General features: G+C 36.8%; 1 protein-coding gene across 2 annotated transcripts; it reads left to right on the top strand.

Annotated features, from left to right (window-relative positions):
* Positions 1–560: 560 nt before the first annotated feature.
* LOC143706496 (cystathionine gamma-lyase-like) lies at positions 561–16,811 on the top strand. 2 transcript variants are annotated; one of them, XM_077198450.1, is made up of 12 exons: positions 561–875; positions 1,880–1,961; positions 2,045–2,140; positions 2,263–2,372; positions 3,614–3,748; positions 3,967–4,024; positions 4,111–4,188; positions 5,026–5,178; positions 5,882–6,003; positions 6,084–6,136; positions 7,842–7,980; positions 16,371–16,811. In XM_077198450.1, the coding sequence occupies exons 1-12, from the start codon at positions 693–695 to the stop codon at positions 16,383–16,385; spliced, it is 1,224 nt and encodes a 407-aa protein (XP_077054565.1). In that variant the 5' UTR covers positions 561–692; the 3' UTR covers positions 16,386–16,811. The 2 variants fall into 2 exon arrangements, with proteins under 2 accessions (XP_077054565.1, XP_077054564.1); XM_077198449.1 differs by lacking the exon at positions 16,371–16,811 and having other exon boundaries at positions 563–875; positions 7,842–8,088.
* The last annotated feature ends 7,662 nt before the right edge of the window (positions 16,812–24,473 follow it).

The following is a 24,473-nucleotide window of genomic DNA, read 5'->3' on the forward strand; positions in this document are numbered from 1 at the left end:
TAGTAGAAATGTATTTGAATATCTAAATATTACAATACATCAAGCCCCTATTATATTGCACTACATTGTATTAAAATCCAAGGTTTACCATGGATCATCTTGCTTGGAGCGACAATAAATGCTTGGAAATAAAGCTTATGTCTTTAAATCCATATGCAGAACAGAAGCATACAGGTTATATTATTTCCTGATGTCTTTTTGTTGAACAACATCCACTTCAGACACTTGGAGACCTTGTAAACTGTTAAAAAGCTACAGTTCACACACACAGTTCAGCTCAAAATCTATGGCTTTTTTTATTTTCCTTTTTTACTAGCACGACCGTTTGCATATGAATTAAGTGTTATTTGTATTTTGTTGAGCTAAATATTAATTTAACCCATATTAAAGTCACAATCTTTACTGCTTCTAAATATATTCTGCTAATAAAACCTCTGTTGAATCATTTACAGTATTGTACGAATAAAAACAAAATTATATAACAGAACTTATTACATAACCTTAGTGAATAACGTGACCCAGCACGCCCCTTATAAATCGCCAATCCACTGCTTGCCCTTACACACACAGTGATTGGCGTATAACGGTTTTGCTGCTTAAACTCTCTTCTTTTTATATGAACCATTTACACCAAGAGAGAGCTGTTTCACTCGGAACCCTGTATCTCATCGTCAACCATATCCGGAGTGCGCATGGCTTCACACATGCAAAACGACAGCCGCTCAGCCTCAGCCGGCTTCCAGCCGGTCTTTAAATCGTTCGCCACAGATGCGATACACGTTGGTTCAGAGCCGGAGCAGTGGAAGTCTATGGCCGTAGTGCCTCCCATTTCACTGTCTACCACCTTTAAACAACACGGTCCGGGGAAACATGCGGTAAATTGTTAGGGGTTGACACTGAGAAATTAATGAGCCTAGTTTTTTTTCCGTATAGTCCGAGATTTAAGTTTAGAGATTATGTTGTGAACGCAGTCGGTTCGTGTAGGCTATAGCTACGTGGTCGAGTGAGCTGTTTCCATATAAATGGATGTGGTGTGAAATGAACAATGGCAGGACTTTTACTGTGTAAAAAAATGTTTTTTTCTTTTTAAATAATGAATTTATATGTAAATATAAAATATATGCCAGGGCTAAAAACTCAGCCTTTGATTTAAACGGGTTAATCTTCTGAAAATCCTGGCTTAGCCTATTGGTTTTAGATGGTCTGGTTTGCTGGCTGGTTTAGAGGGGCCTTGCCTTGGCACGTTTCAGCTTGTCCATACACGAAGAAGACTAACAAACCTAGGCCGGTTTAAGTTTGTGTTTTCAGCAGGGTAAACTAAAGATATAGAACTTGTTGACTTTACTTTGTTTGGAAGGTCATAATCTTAAACCAGGCCTATTTGTGTAAAAACTGCATGGATATAGTTAAATTAACTTGACATTAAACAACACAACAGGTTGAGGTCAAATACTTCATTATTATGCTCAATTGCTCCTCTGAAAAAAACTTTAAATAGCTGGTAACTTAGAAGATGGTCTTAGCTGATTCTCCCAGCCCCAAACCCCTCTAGAACCAGTCAACAGATAATAATATTTAGGATACATTTTCAGAATGGTAGATACAGATTACATCAGGAAATCTGCTGCAAGTTGATTGAATATTCAAACACACGAGTCATGAGAACAGCCAGGTCAGGTTTGCTTGTGAACTCTCTCTTCATAAATACACCGTAAACTAACAGTACCAACTGTACCATTGACAGTTTTTGTGTATCTTAATTTTTTATTTTCTTTATTGCTCACTCACAGATTTGACACTTTATTTGCACAATTCAAACCACTTTTTTGAATAGTATTTTGAATTCAACACTTTTTTTCTCTGATGTTTTATCTGCCAGGGTTTTGAGTACAGCAGGTGTAGAAATCCAACCAGAAACTGTCTTGAGAAAGCTGTCGCTGCTTTGGATGGTGCACAATACTGTGAGTGCATCACCAACACAAAGTCATTTATATTATCTACAAATGACATTGCCATAAACATAAAGCTCTGACTTTCATAATAGGTCTCGCTCTTGCCTCTGGATCTGCTGCGACTTTTACCATTACACATCTTTTTAAGGCCGGAGATGGAATTATATGCATGAATGATGTTTATGGAGGTGAGTTACTCCTCCTTATAATGCATAAAACAATTTGAACTATTACACTTGATAGAAAAGAGAGTAAAATACTGAGATATAGCTGAGAGAGACACTGAGACTGTCACGTTTTTCCCCACCAGGAACTAACCAATATTTCAGAAAAATAGCTGCGGAATATGGCATTGATGTCGCTTTTGTTGACCTCACGAAGCTAGACGAGCTAAAAGCAGCTTTAAAACCGAATACAAAGGTACACCTGGTAGAGAAAGCAGCGTTTTTTTTAAAGAATGTAACCAGTTTTTAAGATATTCCTTTTGTTTTTTGGCAGTAAATAGCTCTGCCAAAATTACTGTGAGTAAGGTTGGATGGAGAAATATTTGCTCACAGGATTAAACCTGACAGCATACAGTATTATGTTAAAGAGTAAGCTCACCCAAAAATGACAATTCTGTAATTAATTACTCCCCCCTCATATCGTTCCACACCCAGAAGACCTTTGTTCATCTTCGAAACACAAATAAAGATATTTTTGATGAAATCCGAGAGCGTTCCGTCCTTCCATTGGGAACAATGCAATTCACACATTCAAGGTCCAGAACGATAGGAAAGACATAAAGTAATCAATGTGACTCCAGTGGTTTAGCCTCAATTTTTAAGAAGCGACGCAAGAGCTTTGTTTGCACAAACAAAAATTGACCTGATATCCAGTTGGGGGAGCACCATGACGCATGCATGTTGTTTGACTCAACAGTAGTTGTTGAATATGCTTTGGATATTATTTTGTAAATATAGAGGTAAATTATGTTTTTTTTTGTGTGAAAACAAAGCACATCGCTTAAACTTCATAAAACTTAAATGAAACCACTGGAGTCACATGGATTACTCTAAAGGTGCTCTAAGCGATGTCGGGTGACGTCACTTGTAGTTGCGTTTAAAGTATTGTCAAACAGAACGGAGGCTAGCTAGACCCTCCCTCCTCCTCATCTGCGCACTAACCCCCCAAACCCCACCCCCAAATCCTTCTTGCTGGTTATTGGCTGGAACAGTTTATGTTTCGTGATGCGGGTTAGCCCGATTTGTTTTTATTGCCGTTTGTGGAGCCTGTGGTGTCTGCAGAGACCGCGTTTTTTTACAGTGTATTCAGGGGACAGACAGCTAGCGTATTGTGAGTTGATGTTTGCTGTATGTGGCAAAAAAAAAATTTTGCCCTAAAAAACGCTTGACATCGCTTAGAGCACCTTTAATGATGTCTTTACTACCTGTGATTGTGTAAATTGCATTGCTCCCAATTGATGGACTTAAAGCTCTCGGATTTCATCAAAAATATCTTCATTTGTATTCCGAAGATGAACAAAGGTCTTACGGGTGTGAATGGAACGACATGAGGGTGAGAAATTAATGACAGGATTTTAATTTTTGGGTGAACTTTAATTTGCTCTGGGAATTACTACTTGAAATAAAATTGGGTAATAAATATTCCCGTTTCTACAGATGCTATGGATTGAAACGCCCACAAACCCTACTATGAAGGTCGTGGACATTCAGGGCTGTTCAGATATTGTCCATACGCACAACAAGGACACACTTGTTGTTGTGGACAACACTTTCATGTCAGCCTACTTCCAGGTATACACATTTATTTTGATGGTCTTTAAGTTACTTGAGTAGATAACTAGGGATATGAAAGACAATTTAAAAAGTGATTTAACTGTTAACAGTACAGTTTATTAAGCATATGATAGCATATAATACTTGTTTAAAAGGACTTCAGGGCAAGGATTTCCATTAGACAGAAACTAGGTATTTATTTAAATATTTCACCATTTTTCTCATCCCTGGAACAGCGCCCCCTTGCACTTGGAGCAGACATCTGCATGTACTCTGCAACTAAATACATGAATGGTAAAAACAAATAGAAATTAGATGTAAAGCTTTTATACGATTGTAAATTTGCTTGATCAAAGTTAAAATTATCTATATAATTCCAGGACACACTGATGTTGTCATGGGGTTGATTTCTCTCAACCGTGCGGACGTCTATGAACGCCTGAGGTTTTTTCAGAGTGGTAAGGCTCTATTTAAACTGGAACTTTTAAAGTCTGATAACAGCCTTATTTCGAGCAAACAGCTCTTCTTTATGACATGGCCTTGTGACTCAAGATCAAAGTGGCTGTAGTGTATTAGTGTATTTCACAAGCAGTTTATAGCATATTATTTAATAAGAGAAGTTTATTACCCTTTGAAATAAAATCATAGGAGTGAGTCATAAAAATAAAGAACCAAGGAACCAAAGACTGTTAAAGGTTCAGTTGAGTGTTATAATGTACATAAACATACTGAAGATGTTGTGTTTTAAAATGCTAGAGAGAGACACCGGGTGTAATCTTCAAATCTAATTCTGCAAACAAAGAAATCCGCATGAATGAAGTTCTTTAATCTACCTAATGAAGGTCTTTTGTAAGGGACAAGACAAATGCCTTTCATTCGCTTGAAAGGAAAGTTACTTGTCTACAGGTGAAGGTAATATCCTGATTTAGTATATTTTGTTATTACCTGTAGTCTCATTGCTAAGCAGTTATGTAAAATGTAATTTATTCAAATATCCTTGGCACTTCCTCTTTATTTCTTAGTGCATAGCTCTAAGAAAGTGTCAGGAAAATCTTCCTTGTCTTATCCCTGAATGTGAAATTTGAGCAAACTGAAATTTTATCAACTTCACCTCACACCTCCCAACTGTTACAGTCCTAATGTGATGATTAATCTTGTGCTTTCTGTAAGGCACTTATAGCAATACATCACCTTGAAAATTCGCCCTTGACTGTAACACTGAAAATGAGCTTGAGTCATTTGCATAGCAGAAGAAGTAGTTTAATTTCATCTCGGTTCTCCTATCTTCAATTCAGAGCTTGGGGCCGTTCCCTCTCCATTTGACTGTTATATGTGCAACCGGGGTCTGAAGACACTGCACCTGAGAATGAAGCAGCACTTTAAGAACGGACTGGCAGCGGCACAGTTTCTAGAGGCCGACCCAAGAGTGGACAGAGTCGTCTTCCCAGGTGTCTGTGTTATTATCCTCACATTACATAGAAGTGTATGTTGGGTGAATTTGACATATGTTGGTGATTGCTCAAATAACCCACATGAAAATAAGATTTCAAATGAAAGCAATGCTAAATGTTTGAGTTGATGATAATACTGCATGATTGTGATATTGTAAATTTATATACACTACCCACAAATTTTAGTGTTGATGTTTTAATTTATTTGAAAGAAGTCTCCCAAATTTTTTATATATTTTAAAAAGTAGTTTATTCCTGTCATGGCAGGGTTCGCAGTCTTTTCTCCAGGCTTCAGTGTCACATAATACTTCAGAAATCATCCTAATATGCTGATTTAGTGCCCAAGAGACATTTCTTATTATCACTGTTGAAAACAGTTTTGCTACTTAATATTTTTGTGGAAACTGTGATGCATTTATTTTCAGGATTCTATGAATAGAACATTTTTGTATTTTTTTTGTATCACTTTTAATTAAATGTATTCATTTAGCAGATTAGTTAGTTGAATGTGTCCTTTCTAAATAAAACTATTTAATTTTAGAAGATCTTATTGATCTGAAACTTTTGAATAGTACTGTAGGGACCTCATTCGTTGGTATTATACCTGTGGCCCACTTTGAACTTTATTGTTCAAATGTAACTGATATTGAGGGATCCCAGTCAGACTTGATTGACTCCTGATCATCTTTTTTTACTCCAGGTCTTCCATCTCACCCTCAGCACGAGCTGACAAAGAAACAGTGCACAGGCTGTCCTGGGATGATCACTTTCTACATTAAAGGAAAACTGGAGCACGCCTCAACTTTCCTCAGCAATCTGAAGGTATGTTGAAACTACATATTGTTTGAAAATCTTTTCCATTCTACATTTTTAAAGAATCTATGTTGTATTTTGCATTTTAGCTGTTTGCGCTTGCTGAAAGTCTTGGTGGTTTTGAGAGTCTAGCAGAGCACCCGTAAGTACTGAGCACACTATCCAAATCCACTGGCTGTTCTGAGGGAAGATTTGATTTAAATCCAGAGCACATAGGAAAACAAAATCATTGAGTATATTCACTTTTTTTTGTTTTGTTTATGAAACAAGTATGCTTGGTTGTAATAAATGTTTAAGCCCTAAAAAAATTGCTCAAATGGGCTTTTTGGATTTTGGATGGCCACAAGGAGGCGCAAGCACTGTAATGTTGTTCTTAAAGGCAATTGCAGAAACGGATACAAGCCTAAGCCTTTTGTCTCATTGTAGAACATTATTCAGCAAGAGCTAAAGGAACATTTCTTTAGGCTATTAATAGTCAGCCTTCAATATAAAAACAAAGTTAAAGGTGCAATGTGTGTAAAAAATTTGAGTATCTATTAACAGAAATGCAATATGACATCCATAACTATGTTTTCAGTGGTGTATAAGGAACTTACTTAATAAACCGTAATGTTTTTATTACCTTAGAATGAGACATTTATATCTACATAACCGCGGGAATCCCCTTCTATGATGGTCGACATATTGTGACGTCATGTTTCTACCGTAGCCGACAGCGAACAAACAGCGCTACAGAGCGCGTTTCGTCACAACCTTGAAAGAGAAGCAGCAGAAAGCTAGAAGCTAGCCATAAACACCGTGAGTAGTGACTTTTCCCTTGTCAGTGGTGTAAAATATGTAGTTGGATTGTTTCATGTAACTTAGTTCTTCTCCCTCGCTGTGTTATGGCTTTGCTATGCGGGGATAAATGTGCTGCACGTTCGTGAGACAGCTGATTAGTACTCTTGTCATTGACCGTAAAACAGTAACGTTACAGGAATCACCAACCCGTCGATCTTGGAAGCATTTTAAGTCAATCGCGAAGAGTTTTCAAAATCAGGGAAAAAAGCCTATTGTGTGTAGTAAATGGTGTCTAGGGGATGCGGAGGCGCGCGCGCTGTACAATCATGCCATTTTTGCCGCGTGCACCTTTGGGCTCATGCGGACGTGTCGAGTTTAAACAAGGCTTGCTTTAACCAGCTCAGCCACAGTAACAGCTCATATTGAACCAGCTAAACTTTTACTTTCCTGTTAGAAACAATATATAGTTGCATAGTTTCATGTGGTTCTTCTCTTCATGTGGTTTGCTATGTGGGGGGAAATGTGCGGGTTACGTTTGTGAGACAATCAGCTGATTACTATTATTATATTATATATTAAGACCCTTGATCCTCACCTGACTATGGCTTTGTAAACTTTATCCATGATGTGGTTTATAATGGACTGTGGTACAGAAACAGTGACAATGTTACACACTCTTGGCTTACTCTGGCTATTCTCTGGTGTCTCAGACGACGATATGTTTGTCCAGTTTCAGGCACCGTAGCTTCTTCGAAAGGGAGGGGTGAGCAGTGGGCTGAGCCCTCAGTGCAACTCGCAGCCGAACCGCTAGATGTCGCTAAAAATCACACACTGCACCTTTAAGGTTAATTGCCAGGTGGCTTTTGAAACATCATTGTGTGATGGATTAATGATTCTTATGGCTCACAAGTAATACACTAGAATGCAAGTGATAACGTCACTGAATTATCTAGTTACATCTTATTTGATATCCAATATTACTATGATTTATACTGGAAAAAAAGAAACTCGTTTTAAGGGGACATTTCATTCACCTCCAATTCCCATGGTGCACTCTCCTTTTCCAGAGCGATTATGACTCATGCTTCAGTTCCTGAGAGTGAGAGGAAGGAGCTGGGAATCAGTGATACACTCATTCGTCTGTCGGTGGGCCTGGAGGATGAGGAAGATATTATTGCAGACCTAGACCAAGCCCTCTGTGCTGCAGTGAGTGTTTCACAACACATTTGTACACGTATCTGAATATATATAATTCTAGCTATCTCTCTATCATCTCTCTATCTCTCTATAAATAAATCCGTATCCACAAAAATGTTTTGCAATAAAAATGACTATTATTTGAAGACTGGAGTAATGATGCTAAAAATTCAACTTTACCGTCACAGTACTAAATTATATATTAAAATATATTAAATTGAAAGCAGTTCATTTAAATGGTAAAATCTCAAACTATCACAGTATTATGTGAGCACTGAGGCATGCTGGGGCCGCTGCCACACCTGGGAGGTGATCGAAACCTGCTATAATATACTTACTTGTAGAACTATTAAAAGAAACCAATACGAGAGCATGTTTAACCAAACCAATCTTTAACCAATCTGCCTAATCCAAGATGGCGGCAGCCCCTGTGAGCTGTGAAACACTGCTGCAGATTAACACCAAATATCTGGTATTACAGATGTCTGCAGGTCTGTTTTTTGCCAGATTTATTGCAGTTATAGTATTATTGTTGTTTCACATGCTCCAGTGCTGTAAAGTACGGGTAAACTACTTTGTTTGGACAACTCATAAACGCCAACACTGGCACTCTTTAACAACTAGCGCTAACGTTAAAGCTCAACGTGAATCCGGCGAAGAGCCTTTACTACACCCGCTGAATTGGGTGCTTCGCTGTGTTGTTGCTGCGGTGTGCCTATGTGGCATTACAACTGTCCCTGGTGTTGTCCAAGTCCCTGGCCATCGTGTGTGCTTCGGTAGTGTGGCTGAGCCTGAGTGGGGGTGCCTGACCTGGAAATCTGGTCGCGGCGGTGAGACGTACCAGACCTGGGAGTTTGCTGGCCCGGTGCACAAGGTCTTGCGGTCATGGTATGGCGTGTCCAGGGCCGTGTCAGATGTGCTCCGTCCTGCTGCTTCTATGGATGGCGGGGGATTTGTGATCGGTCCAGGCGAGTTTGGGTGTATGCCCAGTTATCATCACCATCTAGGAGTCGTGTCTGGAGAGCCATTCGGCCAGCCTTGCATTACTCCAGCTCTGCGGAACTCTTCCACGTATACTGGATTGGAGGATCACACAAGTTTTCCCCCTCGTGTTAACATCATTTCTCAGTTTGAACGGACAATCATTTCTACCCGCGCTATCATCTTTCACCGGTGGGTAAATTACTTCCATTTTAAACCTATAGGCACGAGAGACGCTACGGTAAATAAGCGCCGACAATCCTTATCAAGACTCTTGCTCTCTGCTCTTTTAATGATTGGAAATATTGAACTTAATCCTGGTCCTGACAAAATTATCTTTATGTCCACTTTTCTATATTTCCTGGGATTTTATACTCATGTTTTAAATAACACTCTGGGTCTGGGTTTACATGCAGGTGTCCCTTACATGGACCTATCTCAATTGCTGTGAATTCGACAACAACCTATTGACACAACGACAATACCTTAGTTGCTATTTAAATCTCCTCCTGTTATTCCAGTATTTAATTCTAAACCTGTTAAAGCACAAAAAAGACCCTTGTATCTAAGGAAAAATCCAGTTACTTTATGCCAGCTTGGTGGAATTAGAGGTTTTAAAATTTGTCATCTAAACATGAGAAGCCTTGTTCCAAAATTGGATGAATTTAAAATCATGCTTGCTCAAACTAAGGCTCATGTTATGGCAATATCTGAATCATGGCTGTCCCCTACTATATCTGATTCCTTTCTCTCGATTGAAGATTATTTATTGTATCGTAGAGACAGGACTGATAGAATTGGTGGCGGTGTTGCTCTCTATGTAAATAATAGATATGCACGTTCTATAGTAAAATTATCAACAATTTCTGAGTCACTTCAATTAGTTGTTCACTTTACAAATCAGCTCTCAGTTACTATTATTGTCACATACAAGCCTCCAAATGTTTCTCCAACTGCATATTTACTGCAGCTTTCTGACTTAATAAAATCTGTAAAAACTAAGGAGCTTGTTATTCTAGGTGACATTAATTTGAATTGGATCGATAATTCATCTAAACTTTTGAAAGCAACTGCCATTAAACATGGTCTTCATCAACTAATCAAAGATCCCACCAAATTTGGCAAAACACGAAATTCTATTTTGGACCTATTTTGGAAGTATAGTATATCTGGAGTAATAAATACAGCAGTTTCTGATCATTCACTAATATATGACATTAGGAAATGTCTTAAACAGCGAAAATCTCATAAAAATAGTTACATTAAAAAAGTACCAAATTCAAAATTCTCTCAGTTTAGTGCTGAATTTGCTGATACTGATTGGAGTAGTGAGATGTCTTTGCAAGATCCTGATCATGTTCTATCAAATTTTCATAAAAAAGTGGAGACAATACGTCAAATTTACTACTACTTGTAAAATATACATCAGGCAAAATACAATACCTTGGGTAACTCCTGACATTATGCAGCTTTTAAAAAGGAAGGCCACATATTTGAAAGCATACAGATCATTAAAAACACCTGAGGCTAAGCATATTTTCACAGAGTTCAGAAATAAGTGCAATTTTGAATTATTCAAACCAAAACAGCTATATTTTGAAAATCAAATTAATCGAACGATTTCTAACCCAAGAATATTAAGGAAAACAATTAAATCTATAACTGGTGAAAATAAAAAAAATAATAATAACAGTTTACAACTATCCATAAATGGTACTCTTCTCACTGATCATGATAAAATTGCTAATTCTTTCAACGAGTATTTTGTTGCATCCGTTCAGAGGTTATCTTCGGGATTTATTGTTCCTCAGTTTCTCCCATCAGTACCGGCGGCATCTCAGCAATTCTCCTTTTCTGAATTGCACAAAGCGATATAACTAACATTTTGGGTTCTTTGAATGCTTCTCATGCTTGCGATGCAAATAATTTAAATATGATCTTTCTTAAAACTCACGCTAGTACACTTATTCCGCTCTTCCATCATTTAGTTAATCTGTGTATTAGGCAATCAGTATTTCCTGCCATGTGGAAAACAGCCCAGATCACCCCGATTCTTAAGTCTGAGGATCCAACTTATATCTCGAATTACTGCCCAATTGCAATTCTCCCAACTGTTTCTAAGTTACTTGAAAAAACATTATATAATCAATTAATTAATCACCTTGAATACAATAACCTGCTCAGTGATTGTCAGCATGGTTTTCGACCATTGCGGTCAACTATGTCGGCTTTGCTGCTTTTTACTGAGCAGCTACGGGCGTCTTTAAATAAAGGTCAGGTTACTGGAGTCATATACATAGACTTTCGAAAAGCCTTCGATACTGTCAAACATCAAATTTTGCTAAATAAACTTTTTTCTTTTCATTTGTCCTCCTGCAATAGATATGTTTAAATCATATTTAAGTGATAGATCTCAGACTGTAAGAATCGGCTCAGTAACATCGCAGTCACTAGTGTGTTCTATAGGAGTTCCACGGGGCAGCATCTTAGGTCCTTTACTTTTCCATATGTAAATTAATGATCTTCCTAATGTGTTTGATGTTTCCAGTACTTTGTTATATGCTGATGACACTGTCATTTTTTTGTCTGGCTCAGATATTGATACAATTAATTACAAACTTAAAGGAGCAGTATGTAGGATTGTGGCCAAAACTGGTACCGCAATCACCTTCAAATTACTGTAGAGCGGTGTATCCCCTTCCCCTCCTCCCTGACTCGAGGTTGCCAGATAGGCTGCAGGATACATCAGGAACGTAGGCTGCTACAGAAGCTTCCAATGGCAAGTGACGAGTCCTACACAGTAGGCTAAGTTTCTTTTTTCTGTTAATTATGTTTATGCTTCAAATGAGAGATGTTTTGCAAAGTAATTATATATCGCAAAAATTTACTAATGGCGATTAACTAAATATAATAGTAAAGATGTACGCTCGTATGTGACAGTACATTGTTAGAACAGTAGCTGTTAGTATACTAACGGTAGGTATCTGTCATTAACGCAAGTACAAGCACAAGCCTCGGTCACTGTGTGTAATCGATATCAAAGATACAGCTATTCATTTAGCTGACACTATAAGTGAAAGCGACCAGCTGTATTTTTTAACTTACTCTGCAGTACACGTCCATAACGCTAAAATATGTGATGTGAAATTATTTTTGGCTGTAGAACTTGCATGATAAACAAGTAGGCTACATAACGTTCCAAGTGGGACACATTATACACATCATAGGCTACAATGTGCTTTTCATTGGTGTTATGGACGTTAGATAAAGTTATTTTACCGTGGAATTGCGCCTATAGTGCTTCCAATTCAATGACCCACCTCCTCCATATGAGCTAACGTAACGTTACTTTGCACGAACATGCATAACTTTTTTCGACTGTCATGAATATTTGAAATGTCCATTTACATCAAGTACAAGTTAGCCAAACATACATGAATCTTACCTGTCCGGAAATTCTTCTCCGTTTTCAGACGTCTCCATCTTTCAAAGGCATCTCCTATACAGATCCTTGTTTTTTTTCGGACTTTGTAACGAAGTATTTCGGATTCATAACGAGTTTATGAGTTTATCTGATTCGCAACGTTAGACTTTTTTTTTATCCGATTCCGACACGTTTGTAGCAGCAGCTGTGGTAAGAGCAGAGCTGGCAACCCGGATGCCGCAACACTACTGACTTCGTGATTGGTAGATAAGTGGAGGGTGACGCATAAGACCAAAACACAACATGACAACATCAACATCAGTTGAGGGCTGCAATTTCACTTTTTAAATGACAATATCCTGGCCGGACTACTGTTGTCAGTGATATAAGTATTTGAAATGAACATGATTTCTTAATGTCTAGTGACATATCAGGGCCATTTTATGATTAATTCAAATAAATTTCTTACATACAGCTCCTTTAACTCAGACCTACAGCATCTACAAGATTGGCTCCAGGATAACCATTTAACACTGAATACTAAGAAAACAGAATGTATTTATTTCTATTCATCTAGGAAACAACTGTCTATATCAAATTTCATCACCTTTTCTAATCAAAAAATTTCAATTGTATACACGTATAAGTATCTGGGAGTCTCTCTTGACTCACATCTTACTTATCGTGACCATGTCAAAATTTTAATCAGAAAGTTAAACCAAAAGTTATTTGTTTATAGTAAAATTAGATCATATCTACTGCATTCTGTTTCTAAAACATATCTTCATGCCATTATATTGTCCACTCTGTCGTATTGTTTACCTGTTTGGTCACTCACAACAAATGAGATCCTTGAACCTGTAGCGAGACTCTACAATAGAGTCTATAAGATCCACAACAGGCTTCCAGGCTGGACTCACCACTGTGTTGCACTATCTTTGAGTAATGCCTTGACATTTCAGAACTATAGAATAAGCCATGGTTTGAACCTTTTTTTATCAGATTTTATATGGTCATACTGCTGCGGGATTGACTGCGCTGGCTTCAAAACTCAGTTCAAGGCTCGAACGCACTAAGAGATCTGTTGCAAATGGACTTCTCCCTATACCGGCTTTTAGGAACAGCTATGGACAGAGATCTTTTTTTAATTTGCTCACTAGAGGCTGGAATGAGACTCCACAGCACATCAGATCTATAACATCAATAAGACTATTTAAACAAGCTTTTGCTCGCCATCTGATGGACAGGTATATCTGTGACCACTGAGATGGCTTTATGGCCTCCTGCTGATGCTTGTTTACTATCGTGGTTTGTGTGCTTGTTGTGTGTTTGTTATTGTATGGTCCTGGAGTTCTGTCATGTTTGAAATATTTATGTTCTGCAGAACAGGAACCTGCTGAAAATCAGTTTTATACTGAGTCAGGCCCGATTGCTCTTAATCTTTTCCTGTTTGAATAAATAAATAAATAAATAAAATTATTCATCAAATAAATGCAGCCTGGGTGAGCATAGGATAATTCTTTCTAAAAATTTAAATGAAAAATTTATACAAAATAGATTAAAAAATACAGTCTAAACAAACACTTTCAGTTTTACTGGTCCCAAATAGAGCTACAGATTGCCAGTGCATTATGTGTATATGATACTGATTAAAGGCATTATATGTAATCGTGTGCGTTTTTATTTGTAGAGCTTCATTTTCTGACCAAAGGTTCTTTAATGCGTTTAATGGTGCACCCTTATGTAAACTGATTTTTTTTCCTGAAATATGGCTTTTTTTTTTTAAGCGCGTCAACACCGAGATAATTTCAGCCTATAAAGTTCAGTGAGCCATCTCTGAGAGCACAGGCTATTTCCCCTCTCTCTAAAGTGCACAGAAAAATAAGGTTCCAGGAAATAAAGACAAATCAGGTCAGAGTCTGAGAATTATTCCCATAGAAACGTATATTTGTGAGGAGAAAGCTAGGAGATTGTGGGCTGTGCGGTGGCTTTTGCTCTGAGCAGTCTCTCGGGGAAGCCTGTTCGCTCTGTTGGACGCAGTCTTTAAGTGTGATATCGCAGCGGATGCTTATTAGAGAGCAAATGTGGACCAGTATAGGTTGATCAGATTTGTACACGGGTACACCATGCAAAAATTCAATTTTTGCATGGAATGTGTCATCATCCAGTAATGGAAATTCAATGCCAGCCCTGCAGTTTCATAACTGATCCCTTTAGATGTGATTTGCCGCACATCTTAAGAGAATGGAAATGAAATCATGATTTGTATCCAATTGATATCCAAAATCCCAGTGAGCTTATACAATAGGAGCTATTGTGATTTGCGCTGTGTTTTGATTTGATGACTTGTTCTGAGGTTCTTTTTCTTGTGTTTGTGTGTATACCTGTGTGTGTGTGTGTGTGTGTGTGTGTGTGTGTGTATATATATATACACACACACACACACACACACTGATCAGCCACAATATTAAAACCACTGACAGGTTAAGTGAATAATATTGGTTATATCAGTTATACCTTCCTGCAAAGTTCAGCTCCAACCCTGATCAAACACATCTGAACCAGCTAATTAAGATCTTCAGGAACTTGATAATTACAATTTAGAGTTGCGTTGAATCTGGACTCTGCAATTAGTTAGATCTCCAGGAACAGGATTGGGCACCCCTAGATTATATCATTATTAGTCATAAAGTGAACAGTCAGTTCTTGAATTTAATTTGTTGGAAGCAGGAAAAATGGGCAAGCAAAAAGATCTGAGTGACTTTGACAAGGGCCAAATAATGATGGGTAGACAACTGGGTCAGAGCATTTCCAAAACGGCATGACTTTGGTGTGTTTCTGGTATACAGTGTTTAGTACCTACCAAAAGTTGTCCAAGGAAGCACAAACAGTTAACCGACGTCAGGGTCAAGGGTGCCAGAGGCTCATTGATGCATGTGGGGAGTGAAGGTTAGCCTGTCTGATCTGATCACACAGAAGAGCAACTGTAGCTCAATTTGCTGAAAAACGTAATGCTGCCCATGATAGGATGTTATCAGGAAACGCAGTCCATTACAGTTTGCTGCATGGTCATGTGTAGCCACCCCCAGTCAGAGTGCCCATGATGACCCCTGTCCACCAAAGTGTCTAAATTGGGCACATCTGGACCATGACCATGGAGATCAGATCTGGACCATGGAGCAATAAAAGATGGTTGCAATAGAGCAATGGAAGGTTGCCTCTGATGAATCATCTTTAGATCATGATCATCTTTTTGGATGGCTGGGTGCATGTGTGTCATTTACGAGATGGCAGCAGGATGCACTATGGGAGGAAGACAGGCCGACAGAGGCAGTGCTGGGCATTCATGTGGTAAACATATACCACCTACCTAAAGACTGATGCAGACCACGTATTGTTATGGCAAGGTGACTGGGTCAGAGAATCTCTGAAAGGCGTGCGGGTTGTTCACAATCAGCAGTGGTGAGAATTTTCCAATTCTCAGGGAGGGACAAACCACAAACAGGTTTTCACAGACAAAAGATTTCTATTTCAAATAAATTCTGTTATTTTGAACTTTCTATTCATCAAATAATCAACATTGATAATAATGATAGAAATTTTTTTTTTCCTAAGCATATTAGAATGGTATCGGAAGGATCGGATGACTCTGAAGACTATAATATTTGAGCTTTGCTATCACATGAATAAAATACATTTTAAAATATTAAAATAGATAAGTTGTTATAAATGGTTAAGTTCTGTCAATTACAATAATATTTCACAATATTGGCCTATTGTTTTGACTGTACTTTTGGTAATAAATGCAGCATTGCTGAGCATTGGAGACTTACTCAGAAACAAAAGCCCTTACCAAAACTTTTAAATAGTAGTGTACATGTATAAACCCTGTATTAAACCAGATACTAATTTCAATTTCCTGTTAAAGCCTAGATATATTTCTGTTCAATATTCAAAAAATCTAATGTCATGCAACCTGTTTTTTTTTAAACAGCATCCAAAAAAGTAAGAGTCTGATCAAGATCAATCAGGGACCGCAGTGTGGACGAGACGAGGACACTTTTCTTTGACACATTTATCAATTACTTTATGCTAGACAGTTATGCTTGAAAAACAATAATTGCTATCTTTTCATTCAAAGTACTGGAGATTTGCTGCTTTTGTCTTTTCTTCTTTTTGTAATTATACTTTGATGAGGTGGGGCTAAATAAAACAGAAACCCCCTTACTGTAGCTCTCAAGTAATGCACAAGCACACAATAAGTCTTTATTTTCTGCATCAAAGATGCAAAGCCACCTCACAATGTCTTTCATTGATCAGTTTAGTATTTTAAATACTAGATATTGACTAGACGCCTAAGTGTTTTTAATCCTAGAGGGATCACATCTGATCATTGTCTGTGCTGCCAGACCCATTAAAAGCCATTTGTAGTCTCTCTGTCTGTTTTGTCTTGTTCCTGAACGTCTTTGATGGTTGTACACCATAAGCAATCACTTTGAAGTCAACAAGCTCCACACATGTAATTGGAAGATAAATATTAAAAGACATATCTAATGAGCCGATCTAACAAATACATCAATAATGCTGCGAGGACAGCTTGAACTGAGAAGCAATCATTTCATGACGTGATGCTTACATTACTAGTCCTGACAAGGCTAATTTGTTGTCTCTTAATTTCCTGAGCAATTTAAGTTTTTTTTTTTTGAGTGCTGAAAGAAACAGAATAATGAAGACAATATATTATGTGAAAAATATTTAATCAGGATGGCAAATATTTTTCAATTATTGACAGCCAATTTAGCTTTCTATATGCCCAGTTTTACTGATAAATGACATTCAGTGGGAGTCAGTTAAGGCATGCAACTGTCAGAAAGCATATTAAATGCATTTTTGTTTGTGACTATATTTCAATGCCTGTTTTCCACCATCTTGCCACAAGGCATATATACAGTATTCTGTATCAAATGATAGAAGCACCTCAATTATGTTATCTACTGACTAAAAGGTCCATTTAGCAAAATGTAACCACAGGAAGCACAACACCATTAACCCAGGTATTCAGCGACAAAGGTTGTGCTCAGAGTCATAAACTCTACATATTACTGCCCATTTAAGACATAGCGCATGCAAAACGCCATCCCTAATCTCTTAAAGGGTCAGGACTCAGGTGTAAAGTTCATTCTATGTTTAAAAAAAAAAAAGTAGCCTTCTGTTTAATGTTCATACTGTGTAATATTTAATGCTCGTACAGTTTGGGAGCAGTATGTGTACGTGTTGCAGGCCTGTAATAGAATGAATTGTAACATGAGCAAAGCAGACGTTGTGCTTCTTGTGTGACATAATGTTCTTTCCTTCATCAAGATTCATGTTTGATCTTGCCAGGCTCCTTTCATACTCTGCTTTCCAATTTTCCCATAGCCAAAAGAGAAGATATTGATTTGCACACACAAGCCTATCTCAAAGATGGATCATTGATCATTGACAACATCATTATGATTTTAGCAGGTCTTTACCATTAACATAAAAAACTAAATATTGGTTGCACGACCAATTTTTTAACTATTTTGCAACTACTTTGCAACATTTTCACATTAGGTTGGTGGCAACAGCGAATCCTCTTAATTGTTTTCCTGACCTAAGATTATATAATTAGCTATTTCCACACTTTCATATATGTAATTTCAGAACTATGACTAGCAAGTGAACTTTTTAAGGACACAACTGCGTATGTTAGTCTAAATGGACCAGTGTTAGCTGCCAGTGTTAGCCACTATGCTAGTAACAATCGTTTGTGGTCATAAGCTGATCATAAAGATCATAAAATTACATTTTGTTTTTATTTAATACTGTCCTGAACAGATGTTTACATATAGTCCAGTCCACAAGACAAAATAATACTTTTACACAATTTTTACATGATTTTACACAAATGAACCAGTTCAAAAGTTTTGCATACGCTTCATTCTTAATTCTGTGTCGTATATTTTGTTTTAGTCCATTGTAAACTGCCTACTGTCTTTAAGTCGGCATGAAATAGAAATTCACCTTATTTTCATCTATTTTCTAAATGCATCTTATTGATTTTGTGAACCATTCATGCATTATCCATTTGTTACATTTTTGACCTGGTAATTTTTAATCAAAATGTCATAACTCAGTCTTCCCCTTTCTTATAATTAACCATAAGCTCACATTCAGATTTGCCTTCATCCAATTGATCTGATTGGTCCCAAGTCCCCACCTTGCATTTACATTTTTCATAATATGGATGAACAGATCGGTACTGCACATTATTTGATTTTCCTATGACCACAATTTTACATGCTGTGCCACTAGCTGGTAAACATTCAAATGCTTTAAATATGCAATGTACCTGTATAAAAAGTGGAATCTGAAATTTTATTTATCCCCTGAAATTTGATTTATCTACCTACACAGAGCCAAAAACTTGATTAAAAGCTTACCTTCAAGCAATTTGATAAAATGAAGTTTTTATTTTATGAGTCATGCTATTACAGGACAGACTAAATGTTGTGATAATGAATAGCCATTTCATCCCCAGAGATTTATTGTGCCGTTTTTTAACGTTCCTTTCAATAGTTTTCATATTTCACTTAAATGGGTAATAACAATCTATTCCCATCGTATAGGCGCAGGACGCAGGTACAAAATAATGAAAAGTGACTTTGGCCAGTATTATGCATCACATTAGAAATGTTATAGGTGTAATTACTGGATGATGACACATTTCGTTCCTCAGAGTGTCTTTGTGAAGATGTGCCAGTTCATGCAGCTCTGGCCATTTAAGGCCATTCAGATAGATCAAGTGGAAAATTACTCTGTTAAACTTTGAGCCATCCATTTGGTTTAAGAAAGCAGTTGGCTTTAGAGATTAGACATCCTCAAAAAGTTTAAATAACCAATGATTGTAATTATGGTTATGTAGGACAAAAGGTATTATGTTAATGTATAGGTATTAGGTTCATGTTTGTTGTTGCGTATTTTCACACACTGTATGAGTAATTATTCTGTTTCCCTCTATCATTTGTAATCCACTAGGCAGTGCAGCTTTGTTCATTATAACCACCTCTTAAAAAAATGTTTTTATCTTGGACTTTACCCAAAACCATTTGTAACATAAAAGAAATCATACAATCCAGGGGCTTGCTGTTTTGTGTTTTTGAGTGCTGTTTTCATCCTTGTCAATGCTAATATTTTCCCCTTTAATCAAACATTTAGTTCTCCAAACATAATAGTGTTCAAGAGCATGTCTGATAAATCATGCTAAACTACATTTCCAATGGACAAAACAGAAACAGCTCAGAGCTTCACAATCAATAAAGTCCGGTTGTGTACATGGAACCGCTCATCTTCAGTTTAATGTGGTGCCACTGCACATGAAAGACTTTCATGGATCAATCTTTCAGAAAGACAATTAAGGTAATTGTTTTGGTATTTTTGGTTGTTATCTTTGCTGATTGGAAATTATTTCTCTGCTGCTCGTTCATATACTTCTAAATATGCGGGATGCAAACTGGGTTATTTCTACTTAATTAAATCTGATGTCTTACGAAACTATACAGAGTAACCATGGAAATTTTAACCATGGAAACCTTTTTTATTCCTTGCAATGAAGAGACAGGAAGTGTAACCTTGAAGTGTAACTCTGGCATTGTAACTGCTTCAGTGCTTACCTTTCTTTTAAATTTTCTCAAGTATGGCTGTTAAAATACTAAAATAACTTTGGCACTCCAGGTTCAGCTCTGTAATGAGTGAAATCGGTTGCACGCATCATAGCATCAGAGACAGGAGGTTCATCAAGGTAACATTCAAGGTAACATTCAGTTCACTCCTGTGTTTTACAGTGACGCACACTAGAATGAAGATTACTTGTTATTCAGTGGAACACAATGCTGAATTACTTTATTTTCCTGTGTGAGGGAAGTTATTGTCAAATGCGTCATTGCACAGACATGGACACTTTCCTGCACACCAAAAGCTGAACTTTGTCATAGTGTAATAACAGTCAGGCTTTGAGTTTCAGGCATGAAAAGGATGCATTTTGTTATTTTCTTCCTTTCTGGGATGCATTATACTCTTTTAAGAAGCAAAAACAAGACATTTTCTTCTGTATTAAAGTATTGTTACAAAATTATTAATAACAAAAACATGACATCACATTTCTACATGACAGACAAAGTCTTACAATAATTATTATGGCTATATATATATATATATATATATATATGATATACTTTGATATTCTCAGTGCACGCTAGTAACTATAAATTGAAGTAGTTTCTATTACAGTTTTTCACAAATGCTAAGACACATTTTTTGATACCTTCAACCATTTTCTCACAACATTAAACACAAATCCAAATTTTCAAACTAAACTCACAAAACCATTGACTCTTCTGGCAAAGTCAAACAAAACCATTTCACCTGTGCTCAATCAAACAATGCTTTCAGGTCATACACACATAAAGACAATCAAATAAGCACTACAGAACATTATTAGACACTACTTAAAAATGGAGAACACAGCATTCAGAACGTTATAAAAAAATAGTGCATAAAAAAGTATAGTACTTGCATCTGAGTAAGGTGAATATATTGTATACTGTATGCACTGCAAGTATAGTATTGTACTGTATATTGAATAGCAGGCTAGTGAATGTCTGTATATTCAGCACTTGCATACTTTAAAAGTTGCAAAAGCCGAAAAGTTCAAACAAAACTCTAAATGAAAAGCATGTTATAGTACACTCAAACCTGTAAGTCATGCAACTGCAAAATGAAGGTCAATGAGAGATTCATTCTGCTTCAACATCATGTCTTCCTGTCGGCTCTGGCCTGAGGACTTTGTCCACATCACAGGCAATGTTGTCTCTTGCCGGACAAAGGGAAAAACCTTCCAATCTTACACATCCAGCCTTGACAACGCAGTCCTTGCTTGTCAATTGTTCGTATCATAATTCAGTGCACCTGTGTCACCTATGGATTCTGAACTGGCTCATATTTCATACAATTGGTTTGATCACATCATTAGAAATAATGTTTTGTGTTTAAATGATGACAACTGTGTTGTAGTTGTGTATAACTTTTGCCTCTTGTGTTTTCCTCCACAAATGTATCACTGTGCGATATGTGTTTTAATGAGTGAGTATGTGTTTAGAGTTTTGCAAAAAAGAGTGCAGGAGATTTGCAAACAGTTTTTGTTTAAGGTTTAACAAACAGAACTTGTTTAAGGTTTTTTTTTTTTTTTTTTGAAATAGTGATTTATTCGAAAAATTGGTTTAGGCTATTGAGAATTTGGTTCAGAGAATGGAGTTTAGTTTTAGCAATTCAGAAAAACTGTAATTAGCCTAGTTGTGAAATGTCTTATTAATTTCCTCTGAGCCTCTTTTAGGTCTTTAGACAGGCACTGGTCTATTGTCTGCCCATGTACAAGGTGACACTGACTTTCAGATGAATCAGTCAGAGAACATAAACTTCTAGATAGGGCTTCTTGGAACATGGAGTTCCCTAAAAAAAAAAAAGGCACACTATGATTCATAAATCAGGAGACATTTTTACAAGACCAAAATTGAGTTATAATTCACCTCTATGGAATATATATAATCTGAAAAAATATATTAATAATTAATTGTTAACCATTATACATTTTGTATGTTTTAATGTTTTGTTTTTCTCTCTGTTTCTGACACAGGCTGAAAATAAACTTATAAAATGTTGATACTGTATGATGATATATATGTGTGCAAAAGCAAAAAAAACATCAAAGTTTTCTGCGAATAGCATGACTAAAACATCCAGCGCAGCACAAAGCAGAGTTTGGGCCAGAACTTTGACCTCTATCTGAGAGAAGCCTCTCTTTGAAAGCCCTAATAGGATATTATCCTCTTTTACCGCTGAGATGCAATTTCAAACCCACTCTAGTCATTATCTTAACACTCAGTTATCCAAGGATGTCTGTCACAATTTTATGGTGTGTTTCAGGAATGGAGTAATTCATTCATTAAATGTCAAATCAAACCCCAGTCTTCTTGAAATAACAGGCCTTTGTACATAATATATACACACAATCAAATTATACATTGTTGTAAAAATACCTGCATGTTATTTCCAATCACATCTATCTGTTGAACTTTCCCTTACACTTTAACCCATCCTTAAACCATACCACCAAACCAGTCCCTAACTTTACCAGTATTCCACCTCCAGCAGGAAATTTAAGTATTTGCAATACAGCAAGTACCTAACTATTTTTTTAATTTAAGTACATAGTAGTTAAAGACACATAATAAAAAATGTGACCAATTTTATTTTTGTTTAGTTACGTTGAGTTGGTCAGTATTCGTGTTTTCTTGGAGTTCTCACTTATAGGAGGTTTTGAGAAATTTTCAGTTCATTAAACCATTAAATTTTTTTAAAAAGATCGATTAAGGGAAATCCAATTTTTCATAATATGACCCCTCTAAGGAAGTGTACAGTATAATTTACTTGTGTATAATACATTTGTGGATCACAGGGTAGAATTTCTGTCTCTCTATGCACAAGATTCAGTGATACAATTATTGTAAATATAACTCTGAAATGAGTTAATAGGTTTTCCCCAAGACTCAGTGTCCTGGGAAAGCCATAAGCAGCACTTTCAGTGCACAGTAATAAATCAAAAAGCTGCACCACAGCATCAAACAATGGCAGCTCTTATTCATTGACTTTGACTCAGCAACATACTGGGAATTTGCCTGAGCAAAGAACCGTCCAGCCTGAGTTATTGGGTCTTCAATCATTTAGATAGTACCTCCACAGGTCAGGCACATGACATGTTACTTCTGGCCTCCCCTATACGATAAATTGACAAATCATGTGATCAACCATCAAATCGCAAAATCATTCTTTTTTTTCATCACACAGTTTATGTTTGAAAAACTGTTTCCCAAGTTAAAGTATAGAAAAAGAAGTTACTTTTGTAAAATTACTGTATGTTTGTTTTAAAATTGTTTTAGTGGTATTAAGAGAATATGGTCCACCAATCCAGATGCTTAATAAATAGATGTAGAACTGATTATGGCGAGGAGGTGTGTCCGCTTGCTTTGATCCATAAGAAAAAAGAATGATGAGACATGACTTCCCAGATCCATGTTTGACAGGTTTACAGATATACGCTTGAAAGTGAATTGGAACATACATTAAGTCCTGTAAATAACTGCAACATTAGTATCCTTTTATATTGCTTTATGTTTTCCCATATTGTCAGTTTGTGCAATCTGATATTTATTATTAGCTGCTACTTAAGACCAGACCACTTTATAATTATGCAAAGCAATAAATGCACAACATAATCAATTCTGAAAATGCTTTTAAAGCAGTATTCTGGCCAACACAGCCAGTTATTTAAAGCCCTTATGAAACACAGATTTAATAGACTCTAATTCTTAGCTCTCTGCTGTGGTTATTCACAGCCTATTTCCCCTCTGCTGAGGTCAGACCAAACTGCAGTATAGCTGAAAAAATATGATCTGTTTACAAAACACTATAGTACGGGTCTCTTATCTTAGTGGAAAGAGGGGAGAAAATGTATAGATTTACAACTCAAAATGCAGGCAACATAAACTATAATAAATGCTCTGCTGTACACAGAGTTAGAACTTGTCCTTTATTCGCCTTTCAAACAATATCTGTGTGATTTCTGCACTACTGTCACCCATTGGAAAACAGGTATTCCTAACACTCGGTCTGCTATTGGTCAAACAAACTGCTTCTCCCTTAACACACGCCATTGATTTAGACAAGGATGAATTTCAGATCGAAATGAGTCTGCATCATTGAGCCTACGGAGAAAAAGAAATTTGTGAGATGATATGTTGCAATGTGGAGATATACAATTGCAATTACCTTTTTTTTTACTCTGAGGCAGAGAAAGATAATGCATACTCAATTGTTTATACTTTAACCTTAGTCTTCATTGTTTTCAGCAGTATCAAAATGACTCCTGAGAGAGTCAAATGGCAAAACCAATTGAGACACCATCTGACACTTTACATTCTCATTTAACAACATTGTTTCCCACAGCTTCAGGATCAGGATG

The sequence above is a fragment of the Siphateles boraxobius genome, unplaced genomic scaffold (assembly GCF_051911475.1).
Source record: "Siphateles boraxobius isolate OS27281-9 unplaced genomic scaffold, OSU_SipBor_1 41, whole genome shotgun sequence".
Taxonomy (NCBI): Eukaryota; Metazoa; Chordata; class Actinopteri; order Cypriniformes; family Leuciscidae; genus Siphateles; species Siphateles boraxobius.

What these genes read in the sequence shown, in the direction of transcription:
- LOC143706496 (XM_077198449.1), top strand. Translation starts at nt 693, where the DNA reads ATGGCTTCACACATGCAAAACGACAGCCGCTCAGCCTCAGCCGGCTTC. An exon ending in CCTGAGGTTTTTTCAGAGTG is followed by an intron (nt 4,189 to 5,025) that starts GTAAGGCTCTAT and finishes TCTTCAATTCAG; the next exon opens with AGCTTGGGGCCGTTCCCTCT. An exon ending in CTTTCCTCAGCAATCTGAAG is followed by an intron (nt 6,004 to 6,083) that starts GTATGTTGAAAC and finishes TTTGCATTTTAG; the next exon opens with CTGTTTGCGCTTGCTGAAAG.